Raw genomic sequence first — 13,961 nt, 5'->3', positions numbered from 1 at the left:
TCTCTCTCTCTCTCATTCTCTCTCTCTCTCTCTCTCTCTCTCTCTCTCTCTCTCTCTCTCACACACACACACACACACACACACACACACGCACGCACATTCAAGTTCCCATTATATCATGTGTGAAAGGTTGAGTTTTGTGTGTAAAAATACTGTTGTTTTTTTTCATTCTTTTGACTGTAGTAAGTTTGATCATGTAAGGCAAAGATTTTATTTCTCTTTGACACCTACTATCTCTTTAAAAATATTATTATTGTGTATGTATATGATGGGGGTGGGTAGACATGTGTCACCGTCCATGTGTGGAGGTCAGAGGGCAATTTCCATGAGTTGCCTTTCCCTGCCACCATGGACTCTGGAGACAGAGTGCGGGTGTCAGACCTTTACTTGCTCGCCCATTCCCTGCTCCCCGTGCCTGCTGTTCTCCTGTTAACCCCAGTCTTGCTGCAGACCAGTGCTGGAGGCCCTTTGTCAAGGTGGGGCTCTGCAGCCTCTGGAGCAAGGCGAGCCAGCATAGCGTCCTGGGCTGCAGGAACTGAAGTACGGTGCTCACAGGGTGACATGTGAGTGCAAATGGGAAATTATGACCCTATCTGTAACTTTTGTACATTTTGTACCTTTCTGTTTATTGTGGGTAGTGTGTGGTGTGTGTGTGTGTGCTCTCACACACATATGTGCATGCATGCGTGAGTACATGCCTGGCATGGCATGTGGGTAGAGGGTTAGAGAACAACTTGTCAAGACTTGGTTTTTGCCTTCCATCATGTGTGCCCTGGTGTTGAACTCAGGTCTTCATGCTTGGTGGCAGGTGCCTTTACATGTGCTTGGTGGCAGGTGCCTTTACATGTGCTTGGTGGCAGGTGCCTTTACCTACTAAGCTACTTCACAGTCCTCCAATTTGTTTTCTTTCAGAACTTAAACTGAAAGGAACCAATAAATAAATAAATAAATAAGTCAATAGGCAATCCCCTAATCCTTTTTTTTTCTTACCATTTTGAGACACATTTTTTCTTATTCTTACATAGAAAAAATAAAAAGAAACAGGAAGATTGCTAGATCTTTTTCCTTTTTATTATCTTAGCTATTATTATTGTTTTAGTATAAAGTATAAAATAAGGGGTTTTATTATAACTTGAGTTTTCTCCTTTCTTTGTTTCTTTCTATCTTTCTTCCTAGGTAAGATCTTGCTGGTTGGCTAGAAACTCACCATGTAGCCGAGGCTCACACCTCTATACAGTGTGGGCTGCCTCGACCCGATCACGACACTTCTTACTGCATATCTCACTTTGCTCATATGTTTGCCCCTCCCATTATGTATAAAGGACAGCTTTTCAATATGGAGTAGGCAAAAATTACAACAGGTTTTAAATTCTGCTGACTCCCCAGGAGACCAGGTCAAGAGGAGTCAGGCCAGCAGCTCTCCCTGGGTTCCAAGCAGCAGGCTTTGTAGCATTTTAACCAGGGCGTATCTGGGTCTAAGCCATACCCCAAGCATCACAGATGCTCAGCCTATTCAGGGTTAGTGATACAAACCCTGAGTTATCCACCAACTGTGCTGTTGGCCATGTCTTCCCTCCTGTGTGGAAAGCAGGACCCCGGCCATATCTGTGGGCCGAGGAGACTTCTGGAAGCCCGTGGAAGCAGGCTGAGACTGAGTCTCTCAGCAGACTCTGAAGGTTAGGCAGAATCTTGAGTTTCTAGTTCATAGTCCGTGGTTTTTCATTTCCAGTAGGCTGGGGACTGGGGCTGGCTTCCACCACAGTCACAAAGGCGTACAGATTCCCGGGCTGATCTTGACTTCCCAGTTGCGTAGGGATTTGGAAGACTCATTCACTGTCCCCTGGGGACAGCTGGGGATAGCTGGCTCAGCTTTAGGCAGTGACTTATGACTCCTAATTGGTGTCCTAGCTTTAGGAGCCTTTCCCCTTCGGTTGGAAAACTAGGACAGGACACAGCTCAAAATTGCCTACGTGGAATCCCTATAGAGATAGGCAAAAGCTGGGTGAGGAGCAAGAACCCCCAGCGACCTGGTCACACTGAAGCCACGGCTCCCAGAAGGCTGTGGAGACAGGGCCAACTAAGTAGATCCAGGAAGAGAAGTCCAAGGAGACATCTGGTGGGTCTCAACCCAATCACAACAGAAGGGAAGGGCCAGGACGTCCCTTAGGTCTCAAATGGAGTGTATGCCACACCTCTGGGCTCAGAGGAGCACTGTGATGTGTCCAGACAAAAGCCAGTACTCCAGGTTCAGTATTTAACAAGTGAAAAAAAAAAAAAAAAAGAAGCATTCCTAATGACTGGCCCTTCATTTCATCTGGCCATCCATACCAGGGCCATCCCAGAAGGCAACAGGGAGAACGCTTCAAGGAGCTATCGGCCTGGGCCTCAGTTTGGGGTAGTGCCTCTGGCCTGGATGCCTGCCTGTCCTCCCTTCCTTCTCTGGCCCTTTTGGCTCTCAGCAGGAATGCCCACCCGCCCTGTCTCTGGGAGTCAGTGAGAGCTGATGAGTGCTGAGCAGTGGTGCAGGTGTGTAGAGGGAGGAGGGAGTCAGGGAATGAGGTCTCATGGGCGATTGCAAAGCTGCAGCTAAAGACTGCCGCTCTTCCCTACAGTGTTGTAAATCCAGTTCTTTGCCTCACCTCCTTTGGGAATTTAGGAGTAATTAACCAGTTGAACCAGAACTTTGTAATGGATGAATGGTATAAACATGTCTGTCTAATTCACCTAAAAGGAGCCCTAGCACGGTCATTTCTACAAACCTTGCCTAATTATAGTTTTTTTTTTTTTTTTTTTCATCAGTGAATTAAAACACGCTATGAAACTTGCTTCCTTTAGCTTGCATTATAAAAGTTCAGGGAACCCAAGTTCTCATGGGCGCTCTCATCCTGACCTGGAGGACAGACAGTAAGCCAATAATATCCTGCAGGGAGGAGACTCGAGCACCTAACACCTATGGAAGGTGACCTTGGGAAGGTGGCCTGGGGTGGCTTCACACCAGAGGTCAGGTTTACATGGCGCTGTGGCTTTCGGGTGAACTCGTGGACATAGATTTGGTAGCATACCCAGTGGTCTGAGTTCCCAGGCTTCACCCAGGGCTTACATGCCAATGGATGCTTATGAATAGAGAGACGCTTATGTTTATGGCTAGACCAACATGGTTATCTCTCTGAGGGCCTCAGGAGATCTGGGAACTTCCTGAAATTAAAAAAAATAAAAATAAAAAGGTTCCTGATTGACTTGTCTCTCCACCTAAGGAAAATGTCTAATAAAGAGAAGAGGTCTGGCTTTAGGAAACTCAGAACTTGCACAGATGGACTCAAGAGAAAAATGACTTTGTTTTGGTTTGTAAAATGTGTCTGGTTAAACATACTAAGTCAAAGCACCTCTTTGCTTAGTTCCTTTACTGATCTAGCCCAAAGCTTTAAGAAAAAAAGAAGGAAAACTCTGCCCTTTGTCACCCATGGACTGAAACACAATGAACCAAGAATGCTTTCCAAGTACAAGAACACCCATGGGGAACATGAGGGAGGATGCTAGGAAGGGAAATACACCTCCAGGATGAGGACAAGGGGCTTAGCGGATACGCTGGAGTCAGTAACCATCTTTGGCAGGTTAGCTCTGTGCAGCCAGGCAGTGTTAGAGAGGTGGCTGGCATTTGCAGGGTGTGGCAGGTGGCAGGAAACCACCAATTGTCAGCAGCCAGGGACATGGAACAACAAAGGAAATTGAAAATAGATATAATTAGTGTCTGTGAAAAAGGGGAACAAAACAATAGAATGTAGAAATAGTCAAAGATATGATTAAAGACAAATCCTTCCAGTGAACACATTAAGAATGTGTGTGGCCGGGCGTGGTGGCACACGCCTTTAATCCCAGCACTCCCGAGGCAGAGGCAGGCAGATTTCTGAGTTCAAAGCCAGTCTGTTCCAGGACAGTCAGGGCTATAGAGAAACCCTGTCTCGAAAAAGACCCCCAGCCATGAAATTATTTTCATTGTTAGTTCATAACTGTAATTTTCCTGCTGTGAATCCTAATGTAAATATCTGATATGCAGAACAGGTTACAAACAGCTGATTTAGAGGGAGAAAGTTAACCTATACTAAAGGAAGACAGTCAGATTGAACCAGCATTCTTCTCTGCGGGAGCAGTGCATGATAGAAAACAGCGTCTGATCCAGCTGAGTCCTGGGAAGGCAAGTGTGGACTCAGGATTTATGTCTCGCTAAACCGCTGTTCAAGTCGAAGGAGCACAAAGATAAATCCAGACATTCAAGGACTCAGAAAATGTGATTCCCATGAATTCTTTTTGTACAAATGAATGAATACTTGTTTCTAGAGATATAGACTGTAGTCTGTAGAAACCAATGATAAGCCTGTGGCACAGTAGTCCTTAGGCTGGGGCCGTCACCCCTCACTAGCCTGCAGGAAAGGTGCCATTCACAAGATGCCTGACACAGGCGCCACACAGCCTTCAAAGTTAGATGCAGCTTGTGGCTTGGTGCTCTCTGTTTTCCACATGCAGACAGGGAGAGCTTCAAGGGGTGGGGGAAGGGATGGAGGAAGAGAGGGGTGGGGAATGGGACTTGGGGAAGGTCAAAGGTAAATACTCCACACACCACTACTGTATGCCTTCTGTTTTCTCTGTAGTGGGGAATGAATTTGGCCTGAGGTGTGCCTGAGTGTGTCCCTCTAAAAGCTAGGTATCACTGCAGACATGTCTCAGGGTTTGGTAAGACCTTTGTGCCTGACTGAAGGCAGCGGCCTTTGCCATCGTTGGTTCCTGCCTTAGTCAGTGTTCTATTGCTGTGAAGAGACGTGCAGTGACACACTTCCTCCAACAAGGCCACGCCTCCTAATCGTTCTCTCAGAGCCACTCCCTGATGACTAAACCTTCAAATATATGAGCCCACGGAGGGGGGGGGACGCATTATTCAAACCACCACACTTCAAGCCTCTGAAAGTACTGCATTCAACACACATGAGCACACACACACACACACACACACACACACACACCTACCTACCTAAAAATACAATCTTAAAAAAGACTGGAGACTGGGCGCTTACGAATTTCCTCAGTGGTGGTTTCTAAACTAGGGCACATGTTGGGGAGGAAGTGGAACAAAGGAGAAAATATGAACACTATTTATGTCCCCCTTTTTTTCTAGCCCAGGCTAGTCTCAAGTCCTCCATGTAGTTGGGGTGACCTTGACCTTCGGATCTTCCTGCCCGTACCCTCAGAGTACGGAAATGACAGCCACTGGCTGAGCTGCACCCCCAGACCTCTTAGGTTAATTTTCTATCAACCATCCTCTAAAACCTTCCTATGTTGTTTGGGGTGGGGGGAGGGATTTTATCAGTAACTGTAGATAAATATTGTTGGGAATGCAGAAACACAGTATTGACAGGATCACGTGATCAAAAAAAAAAAAAAAAATGCAGGCAGCCTCTGGCCTGCAGACTGACTAAGGAGGTGTTTCCTATGTGGGAACGAACCTACTCCTGAGGGAGGAGCTGCAGAATCCAGGAGCTGCACCCTGGCGCCCACCATTGCACAGCCTTTGCTTCTCTGACAGCGCGCCCAGAGAACGCTTGGATGGCCCCAAAGGTGGGGGTCCCACTGTGTTTGTCTGCCTCTAATTGCCCATTATTGAAAGGTCAGCCATGAATGTTTGAAAGACTTATTTGAAGCTGTGGGGTTCTTCCAGCTGCTCTGACTTATAGAGCGTGTGTTTAAGGTACCCCCCCTCCTGACAGACAGAGATGGCTTATTAATGTGAGTCATCGCTCTTTCCAATGCTCACCTGGAGGAGGGGTGGGGCATGCTCTGGAGGCTGCCCGCCATGTGGAGCCCACAGCATGGTCTCCTTCTGCCTCCGCCCTGGCTCAACTCCTGCCTGCATTTCCTTCTGGAGACTCCAGTGCTAGCAGGCCCTTGCTGACCACGATACCCAGAGCAGCTTCTGGCTGCTTCCTGCTATGGGCCAGGCAGCCACCTCCGTCCCACGTTACCCGCCTGTGACCTGGTGTCTGCAGCATTTTTTCAGCCATTCAAACAAATTAGTTGTTTGCCTCTCTGACTAATGCACTAGGGGTTATGTCTCCTAATGGTGGTGTGGACGGAGCTTCTTAGGTCTGGTGAGGGAGAGCTTTTTACCCTTCCTGAAAGGAGTCAAGAGCTCCTTCCTGCCTTGGCAAACAGGGTTGGGCTAACATTATTTGTGAGCAGTTAGTAGCCCTAAATGTTGAAGGCAAGCTAAGAGAAAAGAGCGTTTTTCCTATCCTTGGCCTTACTTTGCCACCTTTAACGTGCATTTAGCTTTTGTAGCTGGAAGGATGACTCAGCGATTAAGAGCACTTGCAGAAGACCCAGGTTTCCTTCCTAGTACCCACACGTGGCTCATAACCATCATTTACTATAGCTCCAGGGGATTTCATGCCCCCTTCTGTCATTCTTGGGCACCAGACATGCACATGGTACATATACACGCATGCAGACAAAAAGCTCATACACATAAAATAAAAATCTAAAGAAAAAAATAAAAAGCAGGCATTTTTAGTTTCCCAGTTGGCTTCCAGCTGCCCCTTCCTGTCTGCCCTCTCTGCAGCCTGACCCTCTGTGCCTTCATTTCTCTGTGGGAGTATCTGCCTCCCTTCCTCTCATTTTTATCCTTATCGCAGGACTTCCCAAGACGCAGTCTCCCTAAGGCTGCTGGGAGTGAAGGCCTGGGGGCTTCACTGGTGTCCAGTGTCTGAAAGGTCAGCTCTTTCATGGGGCAGGACAGTCTTGCATGTGGACGTCTCCCTTTCTCTTTCCTTGCTTCCAGCAGTCACGTTTTGGTGGTGATGTCTGTCCGTGAAGGCAGGTCCCATAGGTCTTACCTCCTCTGTCCTCAGGCTGTCCCTGCTGCTTGAGTTGTCGTGGGATCCAAATAGTCGTGACTCTTGAGCTCCATCATGGAGGGACCTTCGTTAAGCAGGAGGGAGAACTGTACTAAATTTGGGGAGACCTTGGGCTCCCATGGGATGGTGTATGGGTTTCATAGGTGCAGCCATTTTTTCCTGCAACTCAGCCTCGGGGGAACAGACTCCTTTTGATTTGTTCCCACCCTCCCTGCATTTCACTGTTGGCTGCTCTCCAGTATTGGAGCCTTTCTAACCCTATGTGGTAATTTCCTCCCTCCCTCCCTCTCTCCCTTCCTTTTTCTGACATAAGGTCTCACTTTGAAGCCCTGGCTGTCCTGGAACTCTCTCTGTAGACCAGGCTGGCCTCAAATTCATACTGATCCGCCTGCCTCTGCCTTCAGAGTGCTGGGATTAAAGATGTGTGCCACTAAGGCCAGTTATATGGGGTCATTTTCTTCTGTCTTTTCTCTGGGCTTTCCTCTGAGCCCATGAATGCTGTTGGACCCCGCCTGCTTTCCTGGGCCACTGCTCTTTGGGTGACCTCTGCTCCAGAGAATTGCCTGTGACCTGGACTCACTCTCTCACATAAAACTATCTAGACCGAAATCATAAGATCCCACCCCCCTCCAATCTTCAACACAACCAAATCCAAACTTTCGGTTTTGCTTTTGCACTCCCCAGCCCTGACTGGCTTCCTGCTCTGTATTCCCCAAGGGAGGGAAAAGCAGAATTCTATTGCTTCCTCCTCACTGGATCCCCTACCTCCATCATCCTCTCTGTGGCACAGAGCCCAAATGCACCTCTGTTGGGAGACCTTAAAGGCCCTGTTGTCCAGGCCCTCCCCAAGTTCTGTTTGAGCTTCCCAACTAATTAAAGTAATCCTAAGATGCTGTCAGGAGCGTTCTAGGTGGTGGGCGTGACACTGGTTTGCCCACGACACTCTTGTGCCTTCCTCTGCCATGCTGAGCATGCTCTGACAGACTGAGCCTCCCTTAAGTCTAGCTTGCTCTTCCACCTCAGGGAGAGCAGTTTGTCCTTTAGTGTAGAGGTCTCCTCACCTTCCTTATGACCGTGGCAGTATGTCTGGCAGTGATTTGTTTGCACGTCTGTCTCTAATCTAGACTGAGGATTGGATCCCTGTCTGATCTGCTTTTTGAAAAATTCATTTTAATTAAATATTGAGTAGGTATTCATAAAGAATATAAGAAGACTTATAAAATATGTATATGTGTAAAGAGTAACCGCGTGCGCACCTGGAGACTTGACCTGCCTTGTAGGAACTCAAGAGCCTCAGGTGTGTCCCACCCTTTAACGTTGCCGTATCATGTTGCCATCAAAAAAGTTCAGTCAGGAACCAGTCAAGTGCCCTGCCCCCATTCACAAACGGGAATCTCGTAATGTTTGAAATAAGCTTGTGCTTTTTTGTGTTGGGCTGAATTCATAGCTCTCCTCAGCCGAATGCTATCACATGTTGCTCATAGTCTGAAGGTTGGGTATGCCCATAAGATCAAAAACAAGTCAAAGGACCTAGAACCAAGGTCAGGGCGAACAACTGAAAGAGAGGCAGGCGGAAAGAGGAAAGGCTGTTGTTAGAGTCTATGTCTCCGTTGCTAACCTGTGAGTCTGTTGCTAAGCAAACTCCTTATGAAACGCTCATAACTGGACGGCACCGCTGACTGATTGGGCCCAGCTTCCTGAGCTCGCCAAACTATTCACACACTTTTCCGTTCATTTTTGTGTGCCCAGTGACTATCCACTGTGCGGAGCACCGTGCTGGGCCCTGGTGTGCAGCAGGGAGAAAACCAGCCACAGGTCTTCTCCTAGGTCTGTGACAGTCTGTGCCAGGCCCTCAGTGTGCCCAGCGTCCCTGAGGAACCACTAACTTGTGATACAACGCTGAGCTCAAAGTCACTTTCAGCCGCTCACAGTCCACACCTATAATCATAGTGGGGGGGGGCAGAGCCAGGAGTTTGAGACCAACGTGGGCTACAGAAGTGAAACTTTCCCAGTGTCTCCACAAACCCGGTCTGTCCCGTGGCTGTCAGCAGCCACCCAAGGAATACAGGCCAAAGCCTGCCTAGAATGTTCTGGAAAGCAACAGGAAACTTGGTCTTTGGCTTTTTGCGTTCACCCTCTTTCACACTGGAAAAGACATAAATTAGCAGAAACAAACTTAAGTTGGTCCAAAGAAGGAACTCAGAGGATTAGATTTTAGCGTGAACGTTTCTTTTACCTCGTGGGTCTACCCAACTCTGCAGACAGGTCATTCTGGAATGGATGTGGTGCTAAGCACATTGGGGCCGCCTTCAGAGCTTTCTCAAGGGTTAGACTTAAAACCCCACCAAGTCTTACTCCAATGAAAAAAATCCCACCTTCTGAGACTCGGTTGGGCACCAGGCTTGCTGCAGGATCTCCAGAAGGAATAGGCGGGGTGGGACATCAGTACCACCTAGAGGTTTCTTAGCAGGGCAATCCTGGGCTGGAGATGGCTGGCCTGTCTCAGTCACTGTGAGAGGACATCCTGACTATGAGAACTATTATAAGAGGAAGCATTCATTGGAGCTGGCTTACAGTTCCAGAGGTTCGTCCATTATCATGGCTGGGCACATGGCAGTGTGGAGGTAGGTACTGGAGAAGGAGCTGAGGGCAACATCCTGATCTGCAGGCAGAGAGAGAGAGAGAGAGAGAGAGAGAGAGAGACAGACAGACAGACAGACAGACAGACAGATAGACAGACAGACAGACAGACAGACTCTGGGCTTGGCATGGGCTTTTGAAACCTCAGTGCCCACCCTCAGTGACATACTTCCTCCAACATGACCACACCCCCTAATCCTTCTAATCCTTTCAAATAGTGCTACTTCCTGGTGACTAAGTATTTAAATATATGAGCCTGTGTGGCCATTCTTATTCAAAGCACCACATCTGGTTAAGAGCACTGGCTCCTTTTCCAGAGGACCTGGAGTTGAGTCCTAGTACCCACATGGCTGCTTACAACCAGGAGATCCAGTGCTCTCTTCTGGCCCCTATGTGTACTCCCTACAAGTAGTGCACAAACATACACATACAAGCAAAACACCAACATGAGAAATAAAAATGAAGCTCAAAAGCGCAGTGTGTGGCTAGGAGTGTGGCTCAGTTGGTATAATACCTGCCTAACATGCACAGAGCCCTGGCACTTATAATTGGGCATAGTGGTGCCTACCTGTAATCCTGGTTCTTTAGAAGTAGAGACAGGGAGTCAGACATCCAGGGTCATTTTTAGCTACAGAGTGAGTTGAGGGCAAGCCTGGGCCACATGAGACCCTCCGTCAAACAAAGAAGTCCATGCACCTTAGATGCGCTACTAGATCACTGACTAAAATCTGCTCTTCCTCAGCGTGTGAAAGAGGGACAGTCATGTCCGTCTGCCATACGGCCCCATGCCAAGGAGCTTGTCAGGGCTTGAGCACAGGGTACAGTAAATGGCAACTGTGATGATGTCACTGTGCAAGAGAAAGGACAGCGATGGGGCCTGGGGTCACTCTAGGTTGAAAGGGACCTGTGGAAGCTACTTCTATAAGATGTGTCTCTAACAACCGTTTTAAATGTCATTTCAGTGTTCCCCGGAGACTGGACCCCAAGGAGCCCCTGGGTAGCCAGAGAACAACTTCTCCAACCCCAAAGCAAGCATCTGCTGCTGCTCCTGGCCGAGAGAGCCCCCGAGAGACAAGGGCCCAAGGCCCATCAGGCCAGGAGGCCGAGAGTCCCCGCAGGACACTGCAGGTAGACAGCAGGACACAGAGATCAGGACGGTCCCCCTCGGTGTCACCGGACAGAGGCAGCACTCCCACGTCACCCTACTCTGTCCCCCAGATCGCCCCTCTACCCAGCAGCACCCTGTGTCCAATATGCAAGACCTCGGACCTCACGTCAGCCCCCAGCCAGCCAAACTTCAACACCTGCACCCAGTGTCACAACAAGGTCTGCAACCAATGTGGGTTCAACCCCAACCCTCACCTCACCCAGGTAAGGATCTCAGTGCCACCTATGTCTGGCCACTGTCTCAGCATCTCTCCTCTGCTTCCTTCCCTCCCTAACTTCTACCAACCCTGATTGGGGCTGTTTCCCTTACCCACCAGGGCTGTGAATCCAGATGGGGTGGAGTGGTGGTGGTTCCAGGATGTGGAATCAGAGGACAAGGTCTGGCCCCAGGTCTCCTGAGAGATCCCTGTACCCTAAAAACTTAGAAGGGGCTGGAGTAAGGGCTCCATAGTTAAGAACACCACCTGTTCTTCCAGAGGACTGGGGTCCAGTTCCTAGCACCCACAAAGTGGCTCACAATCATCTGTAATTCCAGTCCCAGGGGTTCTAGTGCCCTCTCTACCCAGGATGCACAGAGACATTTGTGCAGGAAAACAACCATACTCACAAAAATAAATACTTTAAACCTGGTGATGGTGGCGCATGGCTTTAATCCCAGCAATCAGGAGACAGGGGCATGAGGATCAGGAGTTTGAAGCCAGCCTGGTCTACAGAGTGAGTTCCAAGACAGCCAGGGCTACACAGAGAAACCCTGTCTCAAAAATCCAAACCAAACCAAATAAAACCAACCAGCCAACCAATCTACAAACTTAGAATCTCAGAATAGAAATTCAAAAGAAACTGGTTTAATTAGGCCTTGGAGAGGGCAAAAGAAAAGGACACGTTCTTCTAGTGGCTCCTCCATTAGAGATGACCATACACGCCTCTGGGCTGGGGGTGGAGGTGGGGGGAGTGGGAGGGGAAGGCAAGCTTCCCTAGCTTGCCTCTAGAGCTCCTTGAAAGTCCTGCCGAGGGAGGCTCATAAAAGGACCAGATTTCTAGGAGGACCTGGGACCGCCTTCCAGCAGGGGTCTGGACAGCTCCCCGCTGGGTTCAGTTCCAGTTGTCTGGGGGCCTAAGGCTGTGGACTAGACTGCCCTCCCAATTTTGTGATAGAGACCAGATGTTCTTAAGGTATCCACGTCCTATTCTCCCAGAGAGCTATGCTACAGGACGATACTCATGAGTTTAGCTTCTTTTTGCCCCAAAGAACCATGGATTCACATCTCCATCGTGGATTTGTTCGGGATTGCTCTGTGTTGGAGCGGTTGCCTAACAGAGCTTTTGGGGGCTCCCATGTGTTAGCTAAGGGAAAGCCATACTTTTGAAATACAATGAATGGGTTTTCTGGCATCCTTGTATTCCTGCAGGGTGACCCATAGAAATCTCAGCCTTGGACAGGACGCAGGGTAGCCGCCGCAGGCAGCACTGGGATTCTCGGCAGCTGGAGTTGTTTGGACCGTGTGGGAGGGGGATAAGTGAGAATAACTGTTAACAGGTCAGGGTCTATATATGCCAGCATGAGGTGCTGTGGGTGTGGGACGTGTGGTTTGTGAGAGGTACGTGTGAGATGCCGAGGAAGGAGCTGTTGGTGTGGGGCGATGACTCAGTGCGTTTGGAGCTGCTCCTGGAATGTGGAGGCTTCCTGAGGAGGCGTGCACGCTCGTGATTACTGCATCTGTGATTAGAAACAGACCCAGCCCTGCACCGATCAGTTAAGTAAGTGTTAGCTGTTCCATATTGGGAAAAGTGTGATCGAAAGACGGGAAGCTCACCTGTTTGATCCTACGGCCTGAGAAGCCACCCACGCCTGGCCTCCAGGGAGCAGGAAGACCTGGTTGATGGCCCCTCATCGTGAACCCTCTGGGTTCCCAACTCCACAAGATGCTCTCTGGTGCTGTAGCCCTAGGTGGGGTGGGTGAGAGCAAAGAACAACATGTGGTGGGTATCCCAGCACCCCTATGCCACAGCCTTAGCCTCCTGCTTCCTTCAAGCCCAGAACCTTTAGAGAGATGGGAAGGGAGCCAGCCTTTGACTGTGCCTAGAAAAACAGCAGAGTAGGAGGACCTGGAGACACTGAGTCCATCTGCCTCGTTGTGCTGGGCGGAAGCTGGGGCTCAGGGCCAGGAGGAAAGAGGGCGTCAAACTTACTGCAAATTGACAGTGTTTAGTGGAGAGCAACCCTCTTGGCCAAATACTTCAAACCAATGCTGGGCTGGACGAGTCAAGTGGTCCTTTAGCACAAGCTTTTGGCATCCTTGGGGCATCCAGAGCTCTAAGACAGTGATGAAAGTTGGCAGCCTCTCCCAGGCTTGCTTCTACAGAATATGGGTGGAGCTTCTGGTCCACAGCTCCCCACTGGAAAAATGCCGCCTTAGTCTTTTCTGCAGGCCCATGCCCAGCGACAGTCTATTCTGCTGGGGCCTCCAGACAGGATCTTTGCTTTCCTGGAGCTGGCTCTCAGGGGTATTCCTGTCAAGGAAAGCTAAACCTTGGCACATTTTCCTGAGGAGCAGCAAAGCATAATGGTCACGTTGGTGCCATTGCCCTCTGTCACGTGCTGAAAGCAGAGCCACCTCCCTGGTCATACCTTGATGTGAAGAGGAGTCAGCTCTGCAGGCTTTGCGCACCCATCTGTTTCATCTGTCCTGAGAAACCAGTTCTAGTCTGCACACCTCTAACTCAGGCTGGGCTAGTCACTCCTCTGGAAAATGGTCATGTCTTCTTGGATTTTTTTTTTTCAGTTCAGGGCAGGTAAAGAATTTCACCTCAGGGCTGGAGAGATGGCTTAACAGTTAAGAGTACTTTCTGCTAGACACAAGAGCAGAGGACCTGAGTTCAGTTTCCAAATACCTCACAAGGCAGCTCACAACCACCTATAATTCCAGTTCCTAGGGAATCTGGTGCCCTCATCTGGCCACTATGGGTATTGCATATACATGGTGCACTGATGTACATACAAGGAAAATACGTGAAATAAAAATAAATCTTTTTTTAAATTACAAAGATTTCACCTGTTAGGAACTGTGCCAAAAGACCATGTAGAGGGTTTCATTTTGGCATCAGTTCTGTTTTTACAGCACATAAGAAACCCTTGCTCTGAGCCGGGCGTGGTGGCGCACACCTTTAATCCTAACACTCGGGAGTCAGAGACAGGAGGATTTCTTAGTTCGAGGCCAACCTGGTCTACAGAGTAAGTTCTAGGACAGCCAG

General features: G+C 49.1%; 1 protein-coding gene and 1 long non-coding RNA gene across 2 annotated transcripts in view; one reads left to right on the top strand and one right to left on the bottom strand.

Annotated features, from left to right (window-relative positions):
* Window positions 1–13,961, top strand: part of Bsn (bassoon presynaptic cytomatrix protein) — a 92,392-nt gene that overhangs the window by 40,274 nt on the left and 38,157 nt on the right. Inside the window, exon 2 of the mRNA XM_029542870.1 lies at window positions 10,505–10,913. Within this exon, the coding sequence (XP_029398730.1) occupies window positions 10,505–10,913 (409 nt within the window). The remainder of the gene's footprint in view (window positions 1–10,504; window positions 10,914–13,961) is intronic.
* Window positions 11,535–13,961, bottom strand: part of LOC110327325 — a 4,264-nt gene continuing 1,837 nt past the window's right edge. Inside the window, exons 2-3 of the long non-coding RNA XR_002380828.1 lie at window positions 12,524–12,653; window positions 11,535–12,426 (exon numbers count right to left, since the gene is read on the bottom strand). This is a non-coding gene — a long non-coding RNA (uncharacterized LOC110327325). The remainder of the gene's footprint in view (window positions 12,427–12,523; window positions 12,654–13,961) is intronic.

The sequence above is a fragment of the Mus pahari genome, chromosome 10, assembly GCF_900095145.1.
Source record: "Mus pahari chromosome 10, PAHARI_EIJ_v1.1, whole genome shotgun sequence".
Taxonomy (NCBI): Eukaryota; Metazoa; Chordata; class Mammalia; order Rodentia; family Muridae; genus Mus; species Mus pahari.
This window is presented reverse-complemented; position numbering and strand designations above follow the sequence as displayed.